Source organism: Salmo salar, chromosome ssa27 (genome assembly GCF_905237065.1).
Source record: "Salmo salar chromosome ssa27, Ssal_v3.1, whole genome shotgun sequence".
Lineage (NCBI taxonomy): Eukaryota > Metazoa > Chordata > Actinopteri > Salmoniformes > Salmonidae > Salmo > Salmo salar.
The window spans coordinates 4,204,200-4,231,306 of NC_059468.1; the positions used below are offsets into that span (position 1 = coordinate 4,204,200).

Here is a 27,107-nt window from a genome sequence, read left to right on the forward strand (position 1 = left end):
GTGCTTTCAAAACAACTGGGAACTCAGGAAAAAAAACAAGGTTGAATCATGACGTCGTCATTGATCTTCATGTCGTAGCTTGTGAAAGAGGCCAGATTTACAATTCTGAGTTGGATGACAGTTCAAAATGTATTTTCCCTGTCGGAGCTCGTTTATTCCCGACTTCCCAGCTGTCGTGAACTCACTGAAGTCAAGTTTTTGTAGTTCTGCGTTAACAATTGTTTTGAGTGCATGGCCAATGTTGAATGTTTATCATTTTAAACTTGGAAAAGAGCCCCTTAATCCCAGATTTGGGATCACACAGCCACTTTCACTGATTCCTTCCAAACCACGCATTGTTGAATTTACAATTTATAACTTGTTGTATAAATTTTATGGCTGATGAGCACCAATACGTTTCAATCTATGATTTCTATTTATTATTTATCTTCATATGACAAGGATTAAAAAGGATTTGCCAGTCGATTGTCGACTTGATTCATGATGGTGACTGCTAGCTAAGATTTTGAAAGTATGATGTTGACATGATCAGTCCAATCAAAGCTGTTGTACATATAACGTGATTTGACATCATTTTATCTGTGACCAATGACCTTGAGCCTTCTTGGATGGGCACTTCTAATGTAACTCTATGGCAGCACCCAAAGGGCTAGAATTTTCTAAGTCTACCCTTAGACTTGGCGGTATCATAGTGTCCAGATGAGTGACAGAACACTGAGCCAATCACGGTGCAACGCTCTGTATTTTCTGCTGGCTTGCCCCACCACCACAGAAAGCACTGAGCTAGGCTGAAACACCTGCATTTTGGAGCTGCCATACTCAAGAAAACAAAAAAGAGACCATGTTTGTATGCGGCTATAGTAGCTCAATTATATATATATTTTTAATTGTTTGCCAACTGATATGTGAGACATAATAATGCAAAAATAACATGCAAAACAGGCAAGCTCAAAAAAAACAGACAAGCCCGGCTTTATTAACTCAATGATATATATATATTATTATTTTCAGTTTTTTTGCTAATAATGTGGGGTTCAAAACAGGTGGGGCTCACCTGCCCTGAATGAAGGGGCCCCACTGGTCCTGAGAGTATTGCGCCTACAGCAATGGAACACCGGGAGGTGTTTTCTTTCCTCTGTCGACGTCTCGCTTCAGTTCACGCGCACATCAGAGAACTACAGCCCTCTCAAAGGACTAGGTACGAGCGCGAGAGAAGAGAGAAGCTAAATACACCACGGGTGCTTGAGTCGTTTTATGTCAGTTACATACATGTAGCCTACTGTTCAATACCTATATAGTGGTTGGCGTTTGGATGAATCAAAAGGCATATTTGAGAAAATAATAGAAGGAATCAAGTGAGCAGCTCTCAGCTCTGAGCACTGAGCAGGCATGTCCCGAAGGAAGCAGAGCAATCCAAGGCAATTTAAATGTAAGTTTCTATTTCTCTATTTTTTGTGTTGCTTTATTAAAAAAAGATATTTAAACACATGCTGTATTATCTTCAACATATAGAATGTATTTCACAATAGAGAATGAGAGTCATCATTACGATCAACTATTGATTCGTAAATATTTCAGCAGCCTAAGCATGTCCCGAAGGAAGCAAAGTAATCCAAGGCAATTTAAACATAAATTACTTTTTATCTGTCTTTTGTGTTGCTTTATTAAAACACAGAAAACACAGGCTACTGAAATATTTACGAATTAAAAGTTGATTGTAATAAGGTCTCTGGCTCTCTATTGTGAAATACAATCTACATGTTGAAAAAATACAGCATGTGTGGAAATATGCAAGCTATTTGGAAGAAATCATCATCATTATAGCAGTAGGCCTATATACTATATAATGAATGGTCACAATCATTTGTAAATACTTGTATACAAAATGTTCTGGAGTTTTGTGAAATGTGGTAATTTTTGCAACCGTTATTCTTGAGGTAGTGCAGCCTACTTTTTTGTTGTTGCTCTTTTCATACTATTTCTTAGAAGTGTATGATTTAATACAATGTATCCATGTGTTCCATCAGCCATGGGAAATCCTTAGATTAGGGCCTACTGAATTTATTTAAATTGACTGATTTCCTTATATGAACTGTAACTCAGTAAAATCTTGTTGCATTTATATTTTTGTTCAGTGTATTTTTAACTCTACTACAAGTAACTGCATTAAATATAATTTTTCTGTGTGCTTGTGGGAAGATTTGTATAGTAATTTATCATTGATTCGGGGTCATATCACCCAACACATTCTGATGACCTGTCCTAAACCTTTGGCCTCATACAAACCACTGCCCTCATATGGCATTTGTTTACACATTGTTTACATGTTTCTAAAAATGTATCTATATATTTCATAATGGCTATGTCCGTGGCTGTTTATGATATATGTTATGTCATTGTTATGACAGTGTTATGCAACCCTTATTACCGAGGGTTCAAGTAAAGTGTTTAACTTGTATATAATGCAGTCTGTTCTGCTCACCTTATGTCATTGGACTGCCTTGGTGTTATCAGAGTAACAGCTAGTGTGTTTAAATCATTTAACTATTTCAACCCTTCTAACAAACATTAGGTCAACGTACATGACCTGTATGTACTTTAATACAGTGTGTACTGTACTACAGTGTGTACGTCTCACCCCCTATCATTGGGTTAAACGTCAAAGTAAAACCTCAAGTATGGTTGGGGGAATGTGGTGAGCCTGAGAGCCAGCCCATCAGCACAGACAGTTATAGCAGAGGACAAAAAGGTTGTTAAAGGGTGAGGAGGATTTTTCTGCTCCCCCTTCAATGGAACGCATTGCCCCTGCATGTTATCTGGCCATGCGATTCACAGTGAGCAGAGTATTTTAATATTTAGCTTATTCCATTCTCTGGGGTGCCCTCTGCAGAGCAGATAAAAAAGAGGAGGTCTGAAAGAGCTCCATTAATTTGCCCCGATGACTGAGGTGATAAGGGGAGATAATGGAGAAGATAAGCTGTAGAAGATATACCATCAGACACCCCATTATTACCATTAGAATTCCAGCCTGGCAGTCTGCAGTTTCCTGATAATCCCCCCCCCCCACACCAGTGGATGATAAGACAAAAAATAGTCACTCTGTCCACACTCCCGAGGCCCTTTATTATTCCACCTCCAGGATATTCTGATAACATGGTGATATATATATTATGTCTTTTTTCCCCCGCCTCAACTTTTGTGCCCTTTTGATATTAGTATAATTATTTCTCTATTTTTACATCACACAGAGATATAACAAAGGCATTTCTTTCTGGAAATCTTTCACATTGGTTTTTCCACCTTCTTTCATCTCGCCTCCCCCCAAAAAATAAAAAAAATACAGAGCTTTTATTGTAATAAAAGTTAGATCCCAAAACCAGATAGAGGAAAAGGAGGTGTTGTATGGGAAAACATATATCAATGGTATCAGCCAAATCTAACCAGCCCAAGCTGGTAGCAGCTGTTGTTCTTTGCCTTATCACCTCCAAGCCAATATGCCAAAAAATATTGTTCAGATTGGGCTGGCCAAAGTTATGACAGGGGGATTAAAATAATGTCCAGTGCTTTGCAGACTGGGCTAGGCTGGGTATGTGTGATATGTGGTCGTGCTTCGAAACCTCCACAGTGTCCACACACCAGCATGCCTCTTCTACACACAGCCTATCTGCTCCTTCAGAGGTAGTGTACTGTAAATATCCATGTTTCAAGGGGCACCTGACCTGACTCTTTCTGCTAGTGTGCACACTGTAATGCACGGCTCTCCAACCCTGTTCCTGGAGAGCTACCCTTCTGTAAGTTTTCATTTCAACCCCAGTTGTAGCCAATTTAATTTGAGGTATTATCAACAGTAAAATACTCTGAAAAGCATGTTTCTCCAATACTCTTAGCCACGTTATTCCCACACTGTACAACTTTAAGAAGTACCGTATTAATTATTTACATAAAATTGCCATATATGGCAATGCACTCTGGGTGATTTGAAGCGTAAACGGTAAATTATACCGTAAATTCCAAAGAAATCTTGGTTTAACAGTACATTACTGTAACTGTACAGCATTGTGGGATTGGCAACTTGCAACCTTTTCAAACAATTAGGATTGATAGGATTGAGAGACATGGTCTGAAGTGAACCAATCAAACAAGGTGTGTAAAACATTTACTGTATAGGATTTACCTAAATGAATTACACCAAACATTACACTGTAATAAAAACTGTGATTTATATGGTCCATTTTTACATTAATCAACTGTAAAATACTGTGAAGCATTATACTGCAACATACTGTAAATGATGGTGCATTGTCAAAACATTTTGTTGGCAGGGAAAGAATTGCTGTATTTCGAATGATACTGTAATTCCACCCCACAGAATACAGTACCATAATGTATCTTTGGAGTGCTAAAAACCTTTTGACCACTAATGGGTGCATGGTGTTGTTGTTTCAGGCTCATTAACGTATTTTGCGGTTTGCCTTGTAAGAGGCTATATTTGTTGCACCTGTGAGTGAGAAAGCTGTACCAATTTAATTCCTATGTGGTTATAGTGACCCACCTGTTTTGAGACCCACATTTCTTTGCCTGTTTTGCATGTTATTTTGGCATTAAAACATGTCATATATCAGTTTGCAAACAATGTAAAAATAATATATCATTGAGTTAATAAAGCTGCATCCAAACATGGTGTCACGGTTATCGTCGGTGAAGGAGGACCAAAATGCAGCAGGACTGTGTTTGTTCATTTTGAACATTTATTAACTTCCCGAAATGAACGTACAAAAATAACAAAACAAGCGAACGACCGATATACCGACAGTCTGGCAAGGCACAAGGCGAAACACAGAACAATCTCCCACAATTAAACAAACAAACACACCCAACTAATATAGGACTTCCAATCAAAGGCAACACCCCACAGCTGCCTTCAATTGGAAGTCCACCCCAATTAACCAAACATAGACATACAACTAACTAGATAAACATAGAAATACGTAAACAAAGATCATAACCCAAAAACCCGGAAATACTAAATCAAACACCCTTTTTCCAAAACACCACCCCGAACCACATAAAAGAAATACCCTCTGCCACGTCCTGACCAAACTACAATACCAATTAACCCTTATACTGGCCAGGACGTGACACATGGTCTCTTTTTTGTTTTCTTGAGTAAGGCAGATCACTTTCTTACTGACTTGGTCAATAAGAAAGTGATCAGATGAAGCAGATGCTAAACTACAGGACTGCTTTGCTAGCACAAACTGGATTATGTTCCGGGATTCTTCCGATGGCATTGAGGTACACCACGAGTCACTGGCTTCATCAATAAGTGCATTGATGATGTCATTCCCACAGTGACCGTACGTACATACCCCAACCAGAAGCCATGGATTACAGGCAACATCTGCACTGAGCTAAAGGCTAGAGCTGCCACTTCAAGGAGCGGGACTTTAAGCCGGAAGCTTATGAGAAATCCCTCTATGCCCTCTGACGTACCATCAAACAGGCAAAGCATCAATACAAGACTAAGCTTGAATCGTACTACACCTGCTCCGACGCTCGTCGGATGTGGCAGGGCTTGCAAACTATTATAGACTACAAAGGGAAGCACAGCCGAGAGCTGCCCAGTGACACAAGCCTACCAGACGAGCTAAATCATTTCTATGCTCGCTTCGAAGCAAGTAACACTGAAACATGCACGAGAGCATCAGCTGTTCCAGATGACTGTGTGATCACGCTCTCCGTAGCCGATGTGAGTAAGACCTCTAAACAGGTCAACATTCACAAGGCCGCGGGGCCAGACGGGTTGCCAGGATGTGTACTCATGCATTGACCAACTGGCAAATGTCTTCACTGACATTTTCAACCTGTCCCTGACGGAGTCTGTAAATCCAACATGTTTCAAGCAGACCGCCATAGTCCCTGTGCCCAAGAAGGTAACATGCCTCAATGACTACCGACCCGTATTACGCATGTCTGTAGCCATGAAGTGCTTTGAAAAGCTGGTCATGGCTCACACCATTGTCCCATTGTCCCATAAACCCTAGACCCACTCCAATTTGCATACCGCCACAACAGATATTCTTGTCGTGATGTGTGTTTTGTCCTATGTATATATTTTTTTATCCCAGCCCCCATCCCCACAGCAGGCCTTTTGTCTTTTCGTAGGCCGTCGTTGTAAATAGGAATTTGTTCTTAACTGACTTGCCTAGTTAAATAAAATAAAAAAATCCACAGATGATGCAATCTCTATTGCACTCAACACAACGTACACCTATGTGAGAATGCTATTCATTGACTACAGCTCATTGTTCATCACCATAGTGCCCTCAAAGCTCATCCCTAAGCTACTTTACAGTAGGTGTACTGTAAAATGAAATACAGAATTTTGCTTGCCACTGAGTTGCCTGTAAATTACTGTCAAATTCATGGCAACCCCTTTACAGTGTGTAGTAGTTCCAGGTGATCAGAATTTGAATAAACAATATGAAATGTTCTAAATATTTTAAATTCCCCATATTAATTATAAAAGTCTGACTTTGTTGTTATTATATGCCGATTTGATAGTGTGGCTCTCAGTCAGTGAAGAATTATTAATTCCCAGATCAATGCGACATGAAGAGGGGTGACTGCATGCCAGCGTCTCTCTCTCCATCCCCAGCATCTGTGCACTCTGCTAATTAGGTACACAGTGTTGTGGTCCATTGGACTACAAAGAGGCAGCAGGTAGCCTAGCGGTTAAGAGCGTTCGGCCAGTATCCAAAAGTTTTCCGGTTTGAATTCCAGATCGTACTAGGTGAAAATCTGTCAATATGCCTTTGAGCAAGGCACTTAACCCTAATTGGCTAAGAGCGATTGACAAATGTCCAGTAGTTGGGACCTGACTAAGAGGAGTTCATGTTTCTTTCTCTCTCTCCCCCTCTACAATATTATAAAACAACACTGTGCATCCTTTCACGTTAATGATGGCTATCACTGCGACCAAGATGGCACAGGGATGAAAGGAGTGTTGTTAGGTGATCCTCTCTGTTAGCTAGCGGACCACTGAGCGGTCTGGCCAAGTCAGACCCTGTGGGAGGTTATGAAAGGTGTTGATGACTGCTTTCTTTGTTAAATGAGAGAGGTTGATAACTACTTCCTCGGATGAATGAAAGGTGTTGATTTGTTACAGTGTTTCCCTTTTGGGGTAGGTTTACTGTGGTGTACATTTGGGGCTATTGTGTTGAGAGGCTGGTTAGAAAGTGTTGGAGTTGATGAGAGTGAATGAATGAATAGTACAGACTGTTTGGGAAACTTTTCATTGTGCCTCAATATGCAGAGAAAATGTGCATTAAAGAATAGAATCTGTCTTCAATTAACCACATTGGAAAAACTTTTAAAGTTTGTTTTGTGATGGAAGAATGAGGTACAAACTGGTGTGAACTGCTTATTCCAGAATTGACACAATCACAATCCATTGAAATTGGCCTTGTTCTTTTCTGATAGAATCAATGTAAAAAGCAAGACAAGCAAGATGTTTATTTGACAAATCTTTATCACCTATGTTCCAGTGATGTCCAGCAAGCCTGCGGCAACAGAATCCCTTTTATTTTCAGGTTAACCTTCAGTTATCTTGTAGGGATCAATGCTTGTGTTAGTCAACCACCATTATCAGTTACACGATCTCCCTTCTGTTTGTTGTTGTTGAATAACATCGATACCAATATCTAGTCTGCTCATGGTAGAACACGGAATGCAAGTTGTGAAGAAAAAAAACATTGCAGGATTGAATTCTTTCATTGATTGTTTTTTCTGCACAGAGGGAGGTGGATTTTCCTCAAAGTATGGCAGGATAATCACAGTGTGTTTTAATGTATTGTAAATGTAAAGGATTTGATTCAGAGAAGAAGGAAGTTGATTTTGTTCTGTAATTCGCTTAATTTAATTCCTTGTTGTAATTTGAATAATCAGTGAACTTCAGAAAGGATTTGACGAGAGAGAGAGAGAGAGAGAGCTAACCCTACTAGAGTCTGAAGTCAAATGTCTACTGTTTGCTGATGATCTGGTGCTTCTGTCCCCAACCAAGGAGGGCCTACAGCAACACCTAGATCTTCTGCACAGATTCTGTCAGACCTGGGCCCTGACAGTAAATCTCAGTAAGACAAAAATAATGGTGTTCCAAAGAAGGTCCAGTTGCCAGAACCACAAATACAAATTCCATCTAGACACCGTTGCCCCCCCCCCAAAAAAAGGTAACTTCCACAAAGCTGTGAACGTTCTGAGAGACAAGGCAAGAAGGGCCTTCTACGCCATCAAAAGGAACATAATATCTGGCAAAAAAATACTTGAATCATTTATAGAACCCATTGCCCTTTATGGATGTGATGTCTGGGATCCGCTCACTAACCAACAATTCACAAAATGGGACAAAAACACCAAATTAATACTCTGCATGCAGAATTCTGCAAGAATATCCCCAGAGTACAATGTAAAACAGCAAATAATGCAGGCAGAGCAGAATTAGGCCGATACCCACTAATGATCAAAATCCAGAAAAGAGCCATTAAATTCTACACCCACCTAAAAGGAAGCGATTCCCAAACCTTCGATAACAAAGCCATCACCTACAGAGAGATGAACCTAAGCAAATTGGTCCTGGGGCTCTGTTCACAAACAGACCCCAGAGATCCCCAGGACAGCAACTCAATTAGACCCAACCAAATCATGAGAAAACAAAAAGATAATTACTTGACACTTTGGAAAGAATTAACAAAAAAAACAGCAAACGAGAATGATATTTGGCCCTAAACAGAGAGTACACAGTGGCAGAATACCTGACCAGTATGACTGACCCAAAATGAAGGAAAGCTTTGACTATGTACAGACTCAGTGAGCAGAGCCTTGCTATTGAGAGGCCGCTGTCGGCAGACCTGGCTCTCAAGAGAAGACAGGCTATGTGCACACTGCCCACAAAATGAGGTGGAAACTGAGCTGCACTTCCTAACCTCCTGCCAAATGTACGACCATATTAGAGATACAAATTTCCCTCAGATTACACAGACCCACAAAGATTTCAAAAAAACAAAATCCAATTTTGATAAACTCCCATATTTATTGGGTGAAATACCCCAGTGTGCCATCACAGCAGCAAGATTTGTGATTTGTAACCAAACCCCATTGTAAATACAACCCATATTTATGTTTATTTATTTTCCATTTTTCCCTATTTGCACATCGTTACAACACTGTATATAGCCATAATATAACATCTGAAGTGTTTATTCCTTTCAAACTTGTGTGACTGTAATGTTCACTGTTAATTTTATATTGTTTATTTCACTTTTGTTTATTATCTATTTAACTTGCTTTGGCAATGTAAACATCTGTGACCCTTTGAATTGAAATTGAATTGTGTGAGAGTGAGAGTGAGAGTGAGAGAGAGCGACTGGGTCTGAAGGAGAGAGTGAATGTGAAAAATTGGAAGGAAAGACAGACAGGTCCGATAAACACAGATTGGTTGATGTGAGGCAGCCAGGCCAGCCACCAAGGAATCAACAGTTTGACTGTTGCAACTAGATCAAGATCTCTTCAAACAGGGGAACAGTAAGCAAGTCAAGGACAAACCCAGGTCAACAGCCCTTCCATCTCCTTTCCTTTCTGAGTGTTAACACTACCAGTGTCCCTCTATTGTGCAGTTTAGGCTTTATTTTGTTGACACTAAGACACTAAATACAAGAGGTAACACTTAAGGAAGTATTGGTGCGATGCTCCTCTCTCCCGGTTAAAAAGGGGGGTGAAAAGACATTCATTATTCTGGGGGATATGAGCCTTTGGTGGTTAAGGGCTGTGCAATCAGTCCTCCTAATCTCATTTAAAGATGGGAATAAACAATCGGTTTTCATGGTGAGGAAGAAAGCCCAGAGAGGCACCTGGGTAGGATTATGGTAATGTGGGAATGAAACAAGCGTCTTTAATACACTGCACTAATAACTCGTTATGCATGCGAGAAGAAGATGGTTCCAACAAAAATGGGGTAAGACGAATCTCAATCACATTGTTTCTTAGAACCGAAAACTAAAATTCGCATGCTGATTTTTCAACATTAATCTGGGACTATTTGTTACAGATGGTAAATGTTCAGAGAACAAGTCAGAAAAAGGCCACATGTAATATTGCCTGTGTGTAGCTGGTGTAGAGTAGTCAGTCGCAGGACAGCAGATGTGAGTAATAAACGTAAATTACTCAAATATTCACAAATACAACGCAAATATGCGAGCCCACAATAACGGACCGTATTACAAACAAACAATCACTCACAAACAAACATGGGGGAACAGAGGGTTAAATAATGAACAAGTAATTGGGGGAATGAAACCAGGTGTGTAAGACAAGGACAAAACAAATGGAAAATGAAAAGTGGATCGGCGATGGCTAGAAGGCCGGTGATGTCGACCACCGAACGTCGCCCGAACAAGGAGAGGGACCGACTTCGGCGGAAGTCGTGACGCCACAAAAAATCTCAGGTTAGGATTTCTGAACTAGGATCAGGTCTTCCATGTCCATATGACCTTATTCATTATGATCTAAAAGGCTAAACTGATGCAATGGTGAGGGAGACATTTTTATCTTCCCTCAAGTCCTGAAAGTAAACAACAGTTAATTTAGGTCTCAAGTTGTGCTTTCTCTTTCGCACTCTCTCTCTCTCGATTCCTGGCCCACTCAAAACAGCCCTGAGGTGATAGCAGCACAGACCTTGCCCATGCACTGCAGGATCCTGAACTGGGACCAGCTGAGAGGGAGGGGGGGATGATAGGGAGAAATAGGGAGAGAGAGTTAGAGTGAGAAAGAGTGGGTGATATAGAGGCCAGAGATAGAGAGAGCCGTTAGTCACGGCACTGAGGAGATTGGGCACACAATGCAGCATGGCACCGCACAGCGTAACGCGGTGGATCGGATTCCCTTGTCCCCAGCCAAGGTGCCACAGCTGCTTGTTTGATTTGTGGCAGCCGGGCAGGAGGGGCATGTGGAGAGTGTTATGCTCTCTCTCTCTCTATCTCTCTCTGAAATAAAAATTCTGATCGTTTTATTGGCATGAAATACAATTTGTAGATATTGCCAAAGCAGTATAGTGGTATAGCATTTCAGTAAATACAGTACAATGCAATGAGGATAATGAAATCCAGTTAATTTCAGTAGTAATAATAATAACAGTACATATAATCATGTATACAGGTACAACACTACTGCTGTTGTATTGTGGAATCTTCAGTTGATACATTTTATTAAATAAAAATAAGATTATAAAAAATATATATATATTGGCTAATAAATAAACAACAAAATATACATGGAGGATGGTCACACAATTACTTGTAAGTTATATACAATGTAAATACTTTAAGTAATTAATGGCCATGGGATGTCCCTAAGGCTATGGCAATCATATACGTACATACTGTATCTGGCAGTAATATTTTACGTTTCTCCCTCATCCAGAATAATTCCCAGCTTTATGTCATTAGTAAATGCACAGAAGTTGGGAATTGATTGAGATATTTTCATGAAAAATATGATCTTATTTGGGAGTATTTCTCACAGTAGAGGAAGAAGTGCATCTCTGTCTCTACCTTCCCTGTCGTGCGGTGACCACATAGACGCTCCTCTTTGGATAGCCATGTCTTTTTGTGTCTCCCTTTTTCGATAGCCAATTAGTGATCGCTGAGCCTGTATTTGGTCAGGATCTGTCTATGTTTTGTATCTCTGATAGCTCTGCAGCTGAGGAGTACTGTGTTTAAGCATTTTATTCCTGATTCTGTCAGGGCCACATGCCTTTCCAGGTTTAAGGCTTTGTATTTTCTTTGAAAGTTCAGCCTGTGTAATTTGGTAGTCAATTGGGTTCTGGTTGTTTTTAATTGTGTGTTCTAAGGAGCTGAGTTTTTCTGGCATATTTTGGGGATGTAAAGTAAGGTCTTCTGATGGTATTATTTCAGAGAGATTTTCAAAAAAAAATTATCCAAATGTTACCATTTTGAATGGCTAGGTCATTCCTTTGTTTTCCATTTAAACCATTCCATTTCTCCCAGAACTGGTTTCTCCCAGAATACGCTTCAATCTCTTTCAGAGTATTTTCAATATTCTTCCATTTCTTCCATATTAGATTTTGTTTGTATTCTTTCAATGTCTCACAATATTGTTGCCGGACGTCTCTATCCTGTAGTTGGTGATGTTTTCTACTTGATAAAGCTCTAAAACATTTTCTTATGAGATTACGTTCAGCATCAAACAATTTCCCTTTTTGAGGTTTCCAATTTTACTTTTCTTTTCTCCTTTTGCATAAATTTGCTTTTGTGGCTACTTTATGATATATCTCATTTAATTTATTCACAGTGAAATTTATGTCAGGGAGGTTTGGCCTGAATGTACTTGAAAGGAAATCAGTGATACAGGTTGTAATTTCTGGGCAGTGCAATGCTGTGTTTAAGTATGTTGCGATGTCAGGGGCCCGTCTGTATATTTTATTTCGATTAATCAGTGTACAGGGCTCTGTTTGTGTGGTCTTTAGGTGAAGTCTTTAAAAAAAATACATGAATCTGGCAGTGGTCAGATAATGGTGTCTGTGGTCTGACAGTGAATGCAGTAATGGAGGAGGGGTTCAAGTCTGAGATTGCATAGTAAACAACATTGGTTACAAGAGCTGAGCAGTAGGTGAACCTTCCCAAAGAAGAGATGCACTCTCCTTTCCATTTTAGTTTACTACCTGGTCAGGGCTATTTCTATTACTAGTGGGGTATACGGAGGGATGTCCAAATGTACTGTATGTCTATTACCCTCAGGCTTCGCGGTTCAGAACCTGTTCTAGCATCAAAATCACCACATAAAATTACATTCCCCTCATCTTGAAACTGTTTGGTCTCTCTTTGGAGATTGTCATAAAACTGATCATCATAGTAAGATGAATCTGAGGGAGAAGCATAAACCACACCTATGTATAAATCATTGTCACTAAGGATTGTGCCCTTTGCTGAGTTTAACCAAATGTGGGTGTTACCCTTTTATTTTTCTCAGTGAAGGGTCCCGTTTATATCATATGATCAATCCTCCCGATTCCTTGCCTGTTTTATGTTTTTATGTTTTAATGATTGAAGTAGAATTTCCCTATAGCCCGAAGGACTTTTAGGGTTTGTGGTCTTAACACCTAAGTTAGAGGAGTACAAGCCCTGGATATTCCAATAACTAAAACCAAACAAAAATATAAATGCAACATGCAACAATCTGAGTTACGGTTCATATAAGGAAATCAGTCAATTGGAATTAATTCATTAGGTTCAAATCTATGGATTTCACATGACTGGGAATGCAGATATGTATCTGTTGGTCACAGATTCTTTAAAAAAAAGGTAGCGGTGTGACCACCATTTGCCTCATGTGGCACAACACATCTCCTTCGCAAAGAGTCGATCAGGCTGTTGATTGTGGCCTGTGTAATGTTGTCCCACACCCTTCAATGGCTGTGCGAAGTTGCTGGATATTGGCGGGCACTCAAAAAACGCTGTCGTACATGTTGACCCAGAGCATCCCAAACATGCTCAATGGGGTGACATGTCTGGTGAGTATGCAGGCCATGGAAGAACTGGGACATTTTCAGCTTCCAGGAATTGTGTACAGATCCTTGTAACATGGGGTTGTGCATTATCATGCAGAAACATGAGGTGATGGCGGCGGATGAATGGTACGACAATGGGCCTCAGGATCTCGTCACGGTATCTCTGTACATACAAATTGCAATCGATAAAATGCAATTGTTTTTATTGTCTGTAGCTTATGTCTGTCTATACCATAACCCCACCGCCTCCATGAGGCACTCTGTTCACAACGTTGACATGAGCAAACCGCTCGCCCACACAACACCATACATGCTGTCTGCCATCTGCCCGGTACAGTTAAAACCATGATTCATCCGTGAGGAGTACACTTCTCCAGCATGCCAGTGGCCATCAAAGGTGAGCATTTACCTTCTGAAAGCAGTTACGACGCCAAAGTGCAGTCAGGTCAAGACCCTGGTGAGGACGAGGAGCACGCAGATGAGCTTCCCTGAGACAGTTTTTCACCGTTTGTACAGAAATTCTTAAGTTGTACAAACCCACAGTTTCATCAGTTGTCCAGGTGGCTGGTCTTAGACAATACCACAGGTGAAGAAGCTGGATGTGGAGGTCCTGGGCTGGCGTAGTTACACGTGGTCTGCGGTTGTGATGCCGGTTGGACGAACTGCCAAATTCTCTAAAATGACAGTCTTATGGTAGAGAAATTAACATTTAGTTCTCCGGCAACAGCTCTGGTGGACATTCCTGCAGTCAGCATGCCAATTGCACGCTCCCTCAAAACTTGAGACATCTGTTCCTAATGAAGTGGCAATGGGCTGATTTGATTTGAAAATGCTTATTAGGTTTCACGCCTTAGTGTTATTATGAACACTGGTAAGATGTATGTCTATGGAGATGCTAACCTTCCTATTATGAACACAACAGTATCATTGACTTGAATTGAAAGTATACTCCAGCATCCACCAATGCTAGAATAAGCAAACATGTATATTTGAATGACAGTCTTGTACAGACTCATGCAAATAGCTTAAGCCATAGGTCCATAGCACTAAGGCCGAGGATGAGTTCAGGTTCAGGGACCGGATGTTGAGAAACACTTTAGACCACACTGACTTCTATTGAAGTCTCAGGTGCTGCTGCAGTGCTGTGTCCCTGGGCCAAGCAAGCTACGGTCACCAGGTTAGAAAACCAGGAGCCAGGAATCAGCCAGCATTGTGCGTATGTGTGTGTGTGTGTGTGTGTGTGTGTGTGTGTGTGTGTGTGTGTGTGTGTGTGTGTGTGTGTGTGTGTGTGTGTGTGTGTGTGTGTGTGTGTGTGTGCGTGGCATAGAGGCAGTGTAGTGGATGAGGCTCAGGAATGATTTCCACATTCAATTACCTCACCTCTAATTAGGGGACCTGTGGAGGGCCCCAGCTCTGTGATACAGGCCCCATACTGTACTGTGGAGCCAGCTGATAGTGTGCACTGGCGCTATCACCTTGCAAACACACTCCTATTACATCGCAGGTGGAAGACAAACCCAACCATGTAATTTACAGTCACTCAGATCATAACTGCATATTTTATTGCATATTTTATTTTGTAGGTTAGTGTGTGTGTGTTTGTGTCTCTATGTGTTGTGGTTTCTCTGGCTCTTCTGATTCAGTCAGTGTTTGTCGAAGTATGGTTTCTCCCTCACTCATTTTTGTATATTTGTATTGTTCGTATCACAGTCAGACTACCAGAGCTTATATAAAAAAAGAATTTAGTGAGCTTAATCAACAAGTGAATGCTTTGTAAACAACAGCTGTAGATTAACAGTGAAATTCTTACAGGCCCTTCCCAACAATGAAGACAGAAAAAAAGCAAAATAATAGAAAAACAATAAAAGAAGGAATAAATACACAATGAGTAAGGATAACCTGGCTATATACACGGTACCAGTCCCGATGTGCAGGGTACGAGGTAATTGAGGTAGATATGTACAGTACAGTGCATTCAGAAAGTATTCAGAGCCCTTCCCAATTTCAGCATTCTGTTACAGCCTTATTCTAAACTGGATAAATTCATTTCCTCATAAATCTACACACAATACCCCATTATGACAATGTGAAAACAGTTTTGTTTTTTATGTTTGCACATTTCTACAAAATTTAAACAGAAATACTTTATTTACATAAGTATTCAGACCCTTTGCTATGAGACTTGAAATTGAGCTCAGGTCCATCCTGTTTCTATTGATCATCCTTAAGATATTTCTACAACTTGATTGGAGAAACAAATTCTATAGATTTTTTCCCGGAGGGTTCTCTCATCTCCACAGAGAAACTCTAGGTCTTCTGTCAAAGTGACCATCGTGTTCTTGGTCACCTCCTTGACCAAGGCCCTTCTCCCCCAATTGCTCAGACTTAACCAGGTTTTCCTCCATGATTTTTGTTGCACCATTCTGTTTATTTTTATTCCACATCAGTTAACTGACGCTAGCAGTAGAATCCGATTTAAAAAAACAGATACTGTCACGTCTACTCCTGCTCCTCCACTCCGGTGTGCAACGTCGCCGGAATACTATCCATCGGTCCTGGGAATCATCATTGCTAACACCTGGCACTCATTGTTATGACTTACACCTGGACCTCATAACCTCCTCTTTTTAGGTCCCTTCCGTTTGTTCAACCCTCAGTTGCTATTGCACCTGCGTTCATGTTACCTCGCTTCTGTTACGCTGTCTTGTTTCATGTTTGTTGTTTTCATTAAACGTTTTACCTGTACCTGCTTCTCGACTCACGGCGTCATCGTTACAGATATAAATATAACTTATGGAACAGTGGGGACTGTGAAGAGACAGACACACGCATACACATGATAACACACACACTCTACACACACGTACACATGTACTCTGTCTGGTGTAAAGCAGACAGAACCAGGTTTTCCTCTATGATTATGTCTGTGCTTATCTCCATTCTGTTTCTTTTTTATCCTGAAACTCCTTAATGATTACAACAGCCATGGATACATGGAACTCTATTCCACATCAGTTAACTGATTATGTATTGTGTGTATATACGTATGTGCTAGTAGGGTAGTGGCATGAGGGCACACACTTAATGTGTTGTGAAAAGTGTTATGAAATGATATACACTGCTGAAAAAAATAAAGGGAACACTTAAACAACACAATGTAACTCCAAGTCAATCACATTTCTGTGAAATCAAACTGTCCACTTAGGAAGCAACACTGACTGACAATAAATTTCACATGCTGTTGTGCAAATGGAATAGACAACAGGTGGAAATTATAGGCAATTAGCAAGACACCCCCAATAAAGGAGTGGTTCTGCAGGTGGTAACCACAGACCACTTCTCAGTTCCTATGCTTCCTGGCTGATGTTTTGGTCACTTTTGAATGCTGGCGGTGCGTTCACTCTAGTGGTAGCATGAGACGGAGTCTACAACCCACACAAGTGGCTCAGGTAGTGCAGCTCATCCAGGATGGCACATCAATGCGAGCTGTGGCAAGAAGGTTTGCTGTGTCTGTCAGCGTAGTGTCCAGAGCATGGAGGCGCTACCAGGAGACAGGCCAGTACATCAGAAGACGTGGAGGAGGCCGTAGGAGGGCAACAACCCAGCATCAGGACCGCTACCTCCGCCTTTGTGCAAGGAGGAGCAGGAGAAGCACTGCCAGAGGCCTGCAAAATGACCTCCAGCAGGCCACAAATGTGCATGTGTCTGCTCAAACGGTCAGAAACAGACTCCATGAGGGTGGTATGAGGGCCCGACGTCCACAGGTGGGGGTTGTGCTTACAGCCCAACACCGTGCAGGACGTTTGGCATTTGCCAGAGAACACCAAGATTGGCAAATTCGCCACTGGGGCCCTGTGCTCTTCACAGATGAAAGGAGGTTCACACTGAGCACGTGACAGACGTGACAGAGTCTGGAGATGCCATGGAGAACGTTCTGCTGCCTGCAACATCCTCCAGCATGACTGGTTTGGCGGTGGGTCAGTCATGGTGTGGGGTGGCATTTCTTTGGGGGGCCGCACAGCCCTCCATGAGCTCGCCAGAGGTAGCCTGACTGCCATTAGGTACCGAGATGAGATCCTCAGACCCCTTGTGAGACCATATGCTGGTGCGGTTGGCCCTGGGTTCCTCCTAATGCAAGACAATGCTAGACCTCATGTGGCTGGAGTGTGTCAGCAGTTCCTGCAAGAGGAAGGCATTGATGCTATGGACTGGCCCGCCCATTCCCCAGACCTGAATCCAATTGAGCACATCTGGGACATCATGTCTCGCTCCATCCACCAACGCCACGTTGCACCACAGACTGTCCAGGAGTTGGCGGATGCTTTAGTCCAGGTCTGGGAGGAGATCCCTCAGGAGACCATCCGCCACCTCATCAGGAGCATGCCCAGGCGTTGTAGGGAGGTCATACAGGCACGTGGAGGCCACACACACTACTGAGCCCCATTTTGACTTGTTTTAAGGACATTACATCAAAGTTGGATCAGCCTGTAGTGTGGTTTTCCACTTTAATTTTGAGTGTGACTCCAAATCCAGGTTGATAAATTGGATTTCCATTGATTATTTTTGTGTGATTTTGTTGTCAGCACATTCAACTATGTAAAGAAAAAAGTATTTAATAAGATTTTTTCTTTCATTCAGATCTAGGATGTGTTGTTTAAGTGTTCCCTTTATTTTTTTGAGCAGTATATATGTAACTGCCTTAATGTTGCTGGACCCCAGGAAGAGTTGCTGCTCCCTTGGCAGCAACTAATGGGGATCCTTCATACATACAAGCAGACCAATAACATGATGCAGCCACTACTATGGTTGAAAATATGGAGACTGGTACTCAGTAATATGTTTGGGTCAAATCCAATACAACACAACACTTTGTATTCAGGACAAACAGTGAATTGCTTTGCCACATTTTTTGCAGTATTACTTTAGTGCCTTGTTGCAAACAGGATGCATATTTTGGAATATTGTTATTCTGTACAGTCTTCCTTATCACTCTGTCAATTGCGTTAGTATTGTGGAGTAACTACAATGTTGTTGATCCATCCTCCAGTTTTCTCTTATCACAGCCATTAAACTATGTAACAGTTTTAAAGTAACTATTGGCCTCATGGTGAAACCCCTGAGCGGTTTCCTCCCTCTCTGGCAACTGAGTTAGTAAGCACACCTGTGTCTTTAGTTACTGGGTGTATTGATACACCATCCAAAGTGTCATTAATAACTTCACCAAGCTCAAAGGGATATTCACAGTCTGTTTTTTTTACCCATCTATTAATAGGTGACCTTCTTTGTGAGACGCTGGAAAACCTCCCTGGTCTTTGTGGTTGAATCTGTTTGTGAAATTCATTGCTTGACTGAGGGACCTTACAGATCAATGTATGTGTTGGGTACAGAGATGAGGTAGTCATTCAAATCAGGTTAAACACTTATTGCACACAGAGTCCATGCAATTTATGTGACTTGTGAAGCACATTTTTACTCCTGCACTTATTTAGGCTTGCCATAACAAAGGGATTGAATACTTATTGACTCAACACATTTCAGCTTTTCATTTTGAATTAATTTGTAAAAATGTTAAGCAATTCCATGTTGACATTATGGGGTACTGTGTATAGGCCAGTGACAATAAAAACTAAATGTAATCCTTTTTAAATTCAGTCTGTAACACAACAAAATGTGGAAAAATCAAGGGGTGTGAATACTTTCTGAAGGCACTGTAGGTAGGGATAAAGTGACTAGGCAATATGATAGATAAACAGTAGCAGCAGTGTGTAATGAGTCAAAACAGTTAGTGCAAAAAGGGTCTATTTGTATTTTGTATTTGTATTTATTATGTATCCCCATTAGCTGCTGACAAGGCAGCAGCTACTCTTCCTGGGGTCCAACAAAATTAAGGCAGTTATACAATTTTAAAAACATTACAATACATTCACAGATTTCACAACACACTGCAATACAGAGAGTTCGTGTAGATATTGATTTGCTATTTAACTAAGTATTTAGCAGTCTTATGGCTTGAAGTTGTTCAGGGTCCTATTGGTTCCAGACTTGGTGCATCGGTACCGCTTGCCATGCGGTAGCCGAGATAACAGTCTGACCTGGGAGGCTGGAGTCTTTGAACATTTTTACGGCCTTCCTCTGACACCACCTGATATAGAGGTCCAGGATGGCAGGGAGCTCGGCCCCAGTGATGTACTCGGCCATACGCACTACCCTCTGTAGCACCTTGTGGTCCGATGCCAAGCATTTGCCATACCAAGCGGTGATGCAGCCAGTCAAGATGCTCTCAATGGTGCTCTCACGCTGTGTGTAAGAATAAGAGAGAGTAAAGTCTGTTTACATTGTCAGTTTTAAGGGACTCAAATCAAACAGCCAAAAAGCACATTGAATCGGATATTTCAAGCCACATTTCAAACCACCTTCGTATGTAGTTTGAAGTCAGATACAAATCTGATTCCTGATTCCTGGCCATGCGACTTGTGTATGAATGGTCAAATCTGATTCCTGATTCCTGGCCATGCGACTTGTGTATGAATGGTCAAATCTGATTCCTGACTCCTGGCCATGCGACTTGTGTATGAATGGTCAACTCTGATTCCTGATTCCTGGCCATGCGACTTGTGTATGAATGGTCAAATCTGATTCCTGATTCCTGGCCATGCGACTTGTGTATGAATGGTCAAATCTGATTCCTGACTCCTGGCCATGCGACTTGTGTATGAATGGTCAAATCTGATTCCTTATTCCTGGCCATGCGACTTGTGTATGAATGGTCAAATCTGATTCCTGATTCCTGGCCATGCGACTTGTGTATGAATGGTCAAATCTGATTCCTGATTCCTGGCCATGCGACTTGTGTATGAATGGTCAAATCTAATTTATTTGCCTTCAAGTGGTTTTTAAGACTGTTGCTTTTTGACAGTTTGACAAGAACATGTGGTAGCTAACTAGCTTGTTAATTGTTTAAATACAAATGAGTGAATGTGCTAGAAAGCTAAACAGCTACCTAGCTACTGTATATACTGTATTTGACTGCAGTGGCTAGCCAGAAAGGACTCGTTTTGAAAGTTGGATCATCTTATCCATTCAGGCTTTAAAAGTGTTCTTACACTATGATTTTGAACATTCAAAGCAACTGGGAAATGTCAATGGCAGGCATTGTTGTCACCTTAGCTTGCTGCATAACTTCTGAGTGATAGGAAGCACGAGCACCACCACCAATCAGCCTACACCACTGTGCACACACCCATCGTTACTTTGACAACTAGCTTAGCCATGTCAGAAAATGACTTCTGTCTGTACACACACAAAAGGCCTTACTGTTCAAAACTGATTTGAGCATTAAGGCCTGCAGTGTGAACAAGGCTTAAGAGCACACACATGCATGTGTACATGCATGCACAAACATATTCACACGCAAGCATGCATGCACACACACTCACACACATGTGTGCGTGCACACACAGACACACATACACACGTTATATTCTTCTATCCTTGTGGGGACCTAAAATGTATTTCCATTCAAAATCCTTTTTTCCCTAACCCCTAACACTAACTTAACCCTTACCCTAATCCGTAACCCTAACCATAAACCTAACCACTAACCTCTTACATGATGCTAATTTAACCCTAACCCCTAACCTTAAAATAGCCTTTGCCCTTATGGGGATGTGGGAAATGTCCACACGAGGGATACTTTTCCTTGTGTTACTATCCTTGTGGCGACTTTTGGGGATTGAAGGTCCCCACAAGGATATTTGTATTTATTTATTAAGGATCCCCATCCTGGGGTCCAGCAACATTAACAGTTATATTTAGTTAAAAATGTTACATGACATTACATTTCATAGCACTTTACACAATACATTTAGTGTGTTCCCTCAGGCCACTACTCCACAATCACATACAGTATTTACAATAAAACATCCATGTGTACGTGTGCAGAGTTCGTGTCTTATCATGTGTATGTGTGTCTGTGCCTGTGTGTGTCTCTTCACAGTCCCCGCTGTTCCATAAGGTGTATTTTTATCTGATTTTTAAATCTGATTCTACTCTTTGGAATAGATGTCCTTGTAATCATGGCTCTATGTCATGGCTCTACACGACTGAAAAGTAGTCCAGGTGCGACAAAACTAGAAGAACACACCCACCCACACGCACGCACACACACACACACACACACACACACACACACACACACACACACACACACACACACACACACACACACACACACACACACAAACAATACGTTTGTGGTGCAAAACCAATATTCTTTTTTACACCTCATGTATCCTCAGTCAGACTCCAAGAACATAAATTCTAATGTAAATATGCAAAGTTTCAAATGACTTGAAAAAATGTCATACAGTATTTCAAAGGTGAAATGTCCTGAACTAATTCATTCAGGCAGGTAGGTAGCCGTGATTCCTTCACCACCCCTGATTAAAGCAAAAACAGGAATATACAAATTTCAAAGAATTTGCGTAGCTCGGAGCAATAATGAATCATTGGGATTTAAAGCAGTACAATTGTGTGGAGGGGAGGAAAATTAATCAAATAGGGGGAAAAATTAACTTCCCAAAGGCATCCAGGAGTAAATGAAAAAAAATCAACATTGTACTGGCAGATAAAAAAGTGTGTTATGTTCTGACTACCTTCAGTGGCTTGCTTTTGCTTTTGTGAATAGCCCTGCAGTGCAACCTTAGGCTTTTTGGATCAGTTCCTGTTTTGCTCACTGTGGAATAACCACTTTGTTGTGTAGAATATGCTTTTATTCAGAATTTAAAAGCAGAGTGAAGTAGAACCCATTGATTGTATCAATCTATTTCTCTCTTGATAAAAATGTTTTCTATTATTCTAGTCTAATCTCTGCCTGAGAAGAGGGAAGACCTTTGTGAAGGCAGCTGTATTGATCATTGATGTGGACATCTTATTTTGGGAATGCTTGAACTGACTGTCATCTCTCTCTCTCTCACTCCCTCAATTCAATTTAAGGGGGTTTAATGGCATGGGAAACATATGTTTACGTTGCCAAAGTATGTGAAATAGATAAACAAAAGTGTAATAAACAATAAACAAATGAACAGTGAACATTACACTCACAAAAGTTCCAAAAGAATAAAGACATTTCAAATGTCATATTATGTGCAAATAGTTAAAGCACAAAAGGAAAAATAAATAAACAAATATGGGTTGTATTTACAATGGTGTTTGCTCTTCACTGGTTGTCCTTTTCTTGTGGCAACAAGTCACAAATCTTGCTGCTGTGATGACACAACAATAGATATGGGAGTTAATCAAAATTGTGTTTTTCAAATTCTTTGTGGGTCTGTGTAATCTGAGGGAAATATCTGTATTTAATATGGTCATACATTTGGCAGGAGGTTTGGAAGTGCAGCTCAGTTTCCACCTCATTTTGTGGGCAGTGTGCACAAAGCCTGTCTTCTCTTGAGAGCCAGGTCTGCCGACGGCGGCTTTTTTCAATAAAAAGGCTATGCTCACTGAGTCTGTACATAGTCAAAGCTTTCCTTAAGTTTGGGTCAGTCACAGTGGTCAGGTATTCTGCCACTGTGTACTCTCTGTTTAGGGCCAAATATCATTCTCGTTTGCTGTTTTTTTGTTAATTCTTTCCAATGTGTCAAGTAATTATATCTTTGTTTTCTCATGATTTGGTTAGGTCTAATTGAGTTGCTATCCTGGTGCTCTGTGGGGTCTGTTTGTGTTTGTGAACAGAGCTCCAGGACCAGCTTGCTTAGGGGACTCTTCTCCAGGCTAATCTCTCTGTAGGTGATGGCTTTGTTATGGAAGGTTTGGGAATCGCTTCCTTTTAGGTGGTTGTAGAATTTAATGGCTCTTTTCTGGATTTTGATCATTAGTGGGTATCAGCCTAATTTTGCTCTGCATGCATTATTTGTGTCACATTGGTATAAAGGGATCGGGAGACAGGTGCAGGAATGCGTAATATATTTTTTTTATTTCACCCAAATTACAGCGTGCCATGTACAAACACGGGGACAAACACGTATACAAAACACAGGGTTGAAACCCAAAAAAAGAGCGAGGAATACCTTGAATAAATACACCGGGGTAAGACCCGTACTCATCTGCGCAATATAAGCGGCACGAAAGCCAAAAGACAGCACAGGTACTCACACGACCAACGGACATTGGAACAATAATCGACAGCCTAATGGAAACCAAAGGGCACATTTAAACAATTAGTGTGCGTAATGACACAGTTCCGGAGGGATCCGTGACAATTTAGTGTTTTACGTTGTACACTGAGGATATTTTTGCAGAATTCTGCATGCAGAGTCTCAATTGGCTGAGCCGTTTTGTGAATTATTGGTTGGTGAGCGGACCCCAGACCTCACAACCATAAAGGGCAATGGGTCCTATAACTGATTCAAGTATTTTTGACCAGATCCTAATTGGTATGTTGAATTTTCTCACTCTCTCGATCTCTCCCTATTTTGTTCTCTCTCCCCCCCTTTATGGAAGTTGGTGTGGAAGGGGGCCAGAAGTTTTGTGAATTAGAGGAGAAAGAGGCGCTGTCTTATGAAGACTCTATGGATGAGAACTGTCACGCCCTGACCTTAGAGAGCCGTTTTATGTCTCTATTTGGTTAGGTCAGGGTGATACATTATGAATATGGTATTCAGGTGAGGTTATCTATGAGATTATCGGTTTACTGTTGTGCGCATGGGCATTCCATGTTGTCTATTTCTTTGTTTTTGGCCGAGTATGGTTCCTAATCAGAGGCAGCTGTCTATCGTTGTCTCTGATTGGGAATCATACTTAAGCAGCCTTTTCCCACCTGTGTTTTGTGGTTAGTTGTTTTCTGTTTCGTATCTGTACCTGACAGAACTGTACGCTTTCGTGCCATTTTCTTGTTATTTTTGTTTGTGGTTTTTTTGGTGAAAATAAAACATCATGAATTCTTTCCACGCTGCGCTTTGGTCTCATTCCGACAACAGCCATTACAAAACTAACCACCACCAAAGGACGAAGCAGCGGGGTCAGGACGAATGGACCTGGGAGGAAATCCTAGACGGGAAAGGACCCTGGAGGCAGGCCGGGGAGTATCGCCGTCCGAAGGAGGCGATAGAAGCAGCGAGAGCAGAACAGTGACGTTACGAGGAATTAGCACGGCAACAACGGAAGCCCGAGAGGCAGCTCCCCAAAACATTGGGGGGGGGGGGGGGGGGGGGCACACGGGGAGATTGGTGGAGTCAGGGTTGAGACCTGAGCCAACTCCCAGTGCTTACCGTGGGAAGCGTGTGAACAGTCAGGCACCGTGTTATGTGGTGATGCGCACCGTATCTCCGGTGTGCATTCAAAGCCCGGTGCGCTTGTTGCCTGCGCCCCCGCATTTGCCGGGCTAAAGTGAGCATTCAGCCAGGACGGATTGTGCTGGCTCAGCGCTCCTGGTCTCCGGTGCGTCTCCTCGGTCCAGGATATCCTGCGCCAGCTCTACGTACTGTCGCCAGTGCGCCTTCACAGCCCAGTTTGTCCTGTGCCAGCGCCCCGCACTTGCCGGGCTAAAATGAGCATCCATCCAGGACGGGTTGTGCCAGTCCTACGCTCCAGACCTCCAGTGCGCCTCCAGGGCCCAGTATATCCTGTGCCAGCTCCGCGCACCCGGCATCCAGTGCATCTCCCCAGTCTGGTGAGACCTGTTCCGGCTCCACATACGAAGCCTCCAGTGATGATCCATGGTCCGAAGCCTCCAGTGATGTTCCATGGCACAAAGCCTTCAGTGATGATCCATGGCATGAAGCCTCCAGTGATGATCCATGGCCCGAAGCCTGTAGTGATGATCCATGGCACGAAGCCTCCAGTGATAATCCATGGCCTGGAGCCTCCAGTGATAATCCATGGCACGGAGCCTCCAGTGATGATCCATGGCCCGGAGCCTCCAGCTACAATCCATGGCACGAAGCCTCCAGTGACGATCCATGGCACGGAGCCTGTAGCGATGAGCCATGGCGCGGAGCTTGCAGCGACGGTCCCCGGTCCGGAGCCTCCAGAGACGGTCCCCGGTCCGGAGCCTCCAGCGACGGTTCCCGGTTCGGAGCCTCCAGCGACGGTCGGCAGTCCGGAGCCTTCAGCGGGGGTTCCCAGTTCGGAGCTTCCGGCGATGATCCACGGTCAGGTTCCTCCGGCGACGATCCACGGTCCGGTTACACAAAAGCGCAGGGATCAGCGGGCGGAGCGGGGACTACGCCCCGAACCGGAGCAGCCACCAAGGGTAGATGCCCACCTGGACCCTCCCCTATTGGTTCAGGTTTGTGGCCGGGAGTCCGCACCTTTGGGGAGGGGTACTGTCACGCCCTGACCTTAGAGACGTTTTATTTCTCTATGGTTAGGTCAGGGTGTGATGTGGGGTGGGCATTCTATGTTGTCTATTTCTTTGTTTTTAGCCAGGTATGGTTCCTAATCAGAGGCAGCTGTCTATCGTTGTCTCTGATTGGGAATCATACTTAGGCATCCTTTTCCCACCTGTGTTTTGTGGTTAGTTGTTTTCTGTTTTGTATCTGTACCTGACAGAACTGTGCGCTTTCGTTTCATTTTTTGTTATTTTTGTTTGAGTGTTTTGTTGGTGAAAATAAAACATCATGAACACTTTCCTCGCTGCGCTTTGGTCTCATTCCGACGACAGCCGTTACAAGAACCTCTCTGATGATGCCGACCGCAAAAGTGTGAAAGATGCAGATGACTCAAGCAGCAAAGGTGATGCTTCTACTTTTTATTATGCTAGCCATAGTATTTATGTTGGTTTCTTTATATACTTTAACACTTGATAACTGTTGAGATCCCCCACCTCTTTTGAAAAAGTCTAACCAATAAGGAAATAAATTGTCATCAAAGTTTTTGTTTTATTATCCTGCAAAATGTCTAGAAATATGCACAGAAGTTTTATACTGTCAAGATCTAACTGATGGGACTGGCAGTTAGTTGGCTTTAGTACCAATACCCAAAGAAGGAACAACGAACAACCTTAAACACAATCATCTTCCATTCCCCTCTTCAACATCTCCAGTAACACCCACCTAGAGTGAATCTGTCACTCCTTCCCTCTCTTTCTCTCCTCTCTTTCTTTCTCTCTGTCTCGCCACACCACCCCCATTATTCTCCGTTGCTGGAGGATCATTCTTTTCCTTTTCATTCTAGAATACAATTCCAACAAGAAGTGCGATATTGAGAAAAACCTCTTCTTTACTAACAAATTCATTAGTCATAGTAGGTCAATAACAAGATGATCACTGCAGGGTTTCAACATCCCGAGCTACAGTATACTATCACTAGCTCTTTGAACTGAAATTAAATTACACAAATTTCTCCTGGCCACACCTTACGATCACACAAGGCTAATTTGCGCACTGCTCCAGAGTCAATTAGGGGAGGATATTATATCTGCCGTCTCCCGTACTGGAATTCAACAACCCCAGGCCTATTTAAATTCACTTGCTGTTTAAATGGTAGATATGTTATTTAAAAATGATGAATCTTCCCTTGAAATGTATTT

General features: G+C 42.0%; 1 protein-coding gene across 1 annotated transcript in view; it reads left to right on the forward strand.

Annotated features, from left to right (window-relative positions):
• Nucleotides 1–1,166: 1,166 nt before the first annotated feature.
• The window catches only part of LOC106588221 (zinc finger protein ZFPM2), a 104,023-nt gene continuing 78,082 nt past the window's right edge, over nucleotides 1,167–27,107 (forward strand). The window contains exon 1 of the mRNA XM_014176998.2: nucleotides 1,167–1,429. Coding sequence (XP_014032473.2) covers nucleotides 1,390–1,429 — 40 coding nt within the window. The 5' untranslated portion in view covers nucleotides 1,167–1,389. The remainder of the gene's footprint in view (nucleotides 1,430–27,107) is intronic.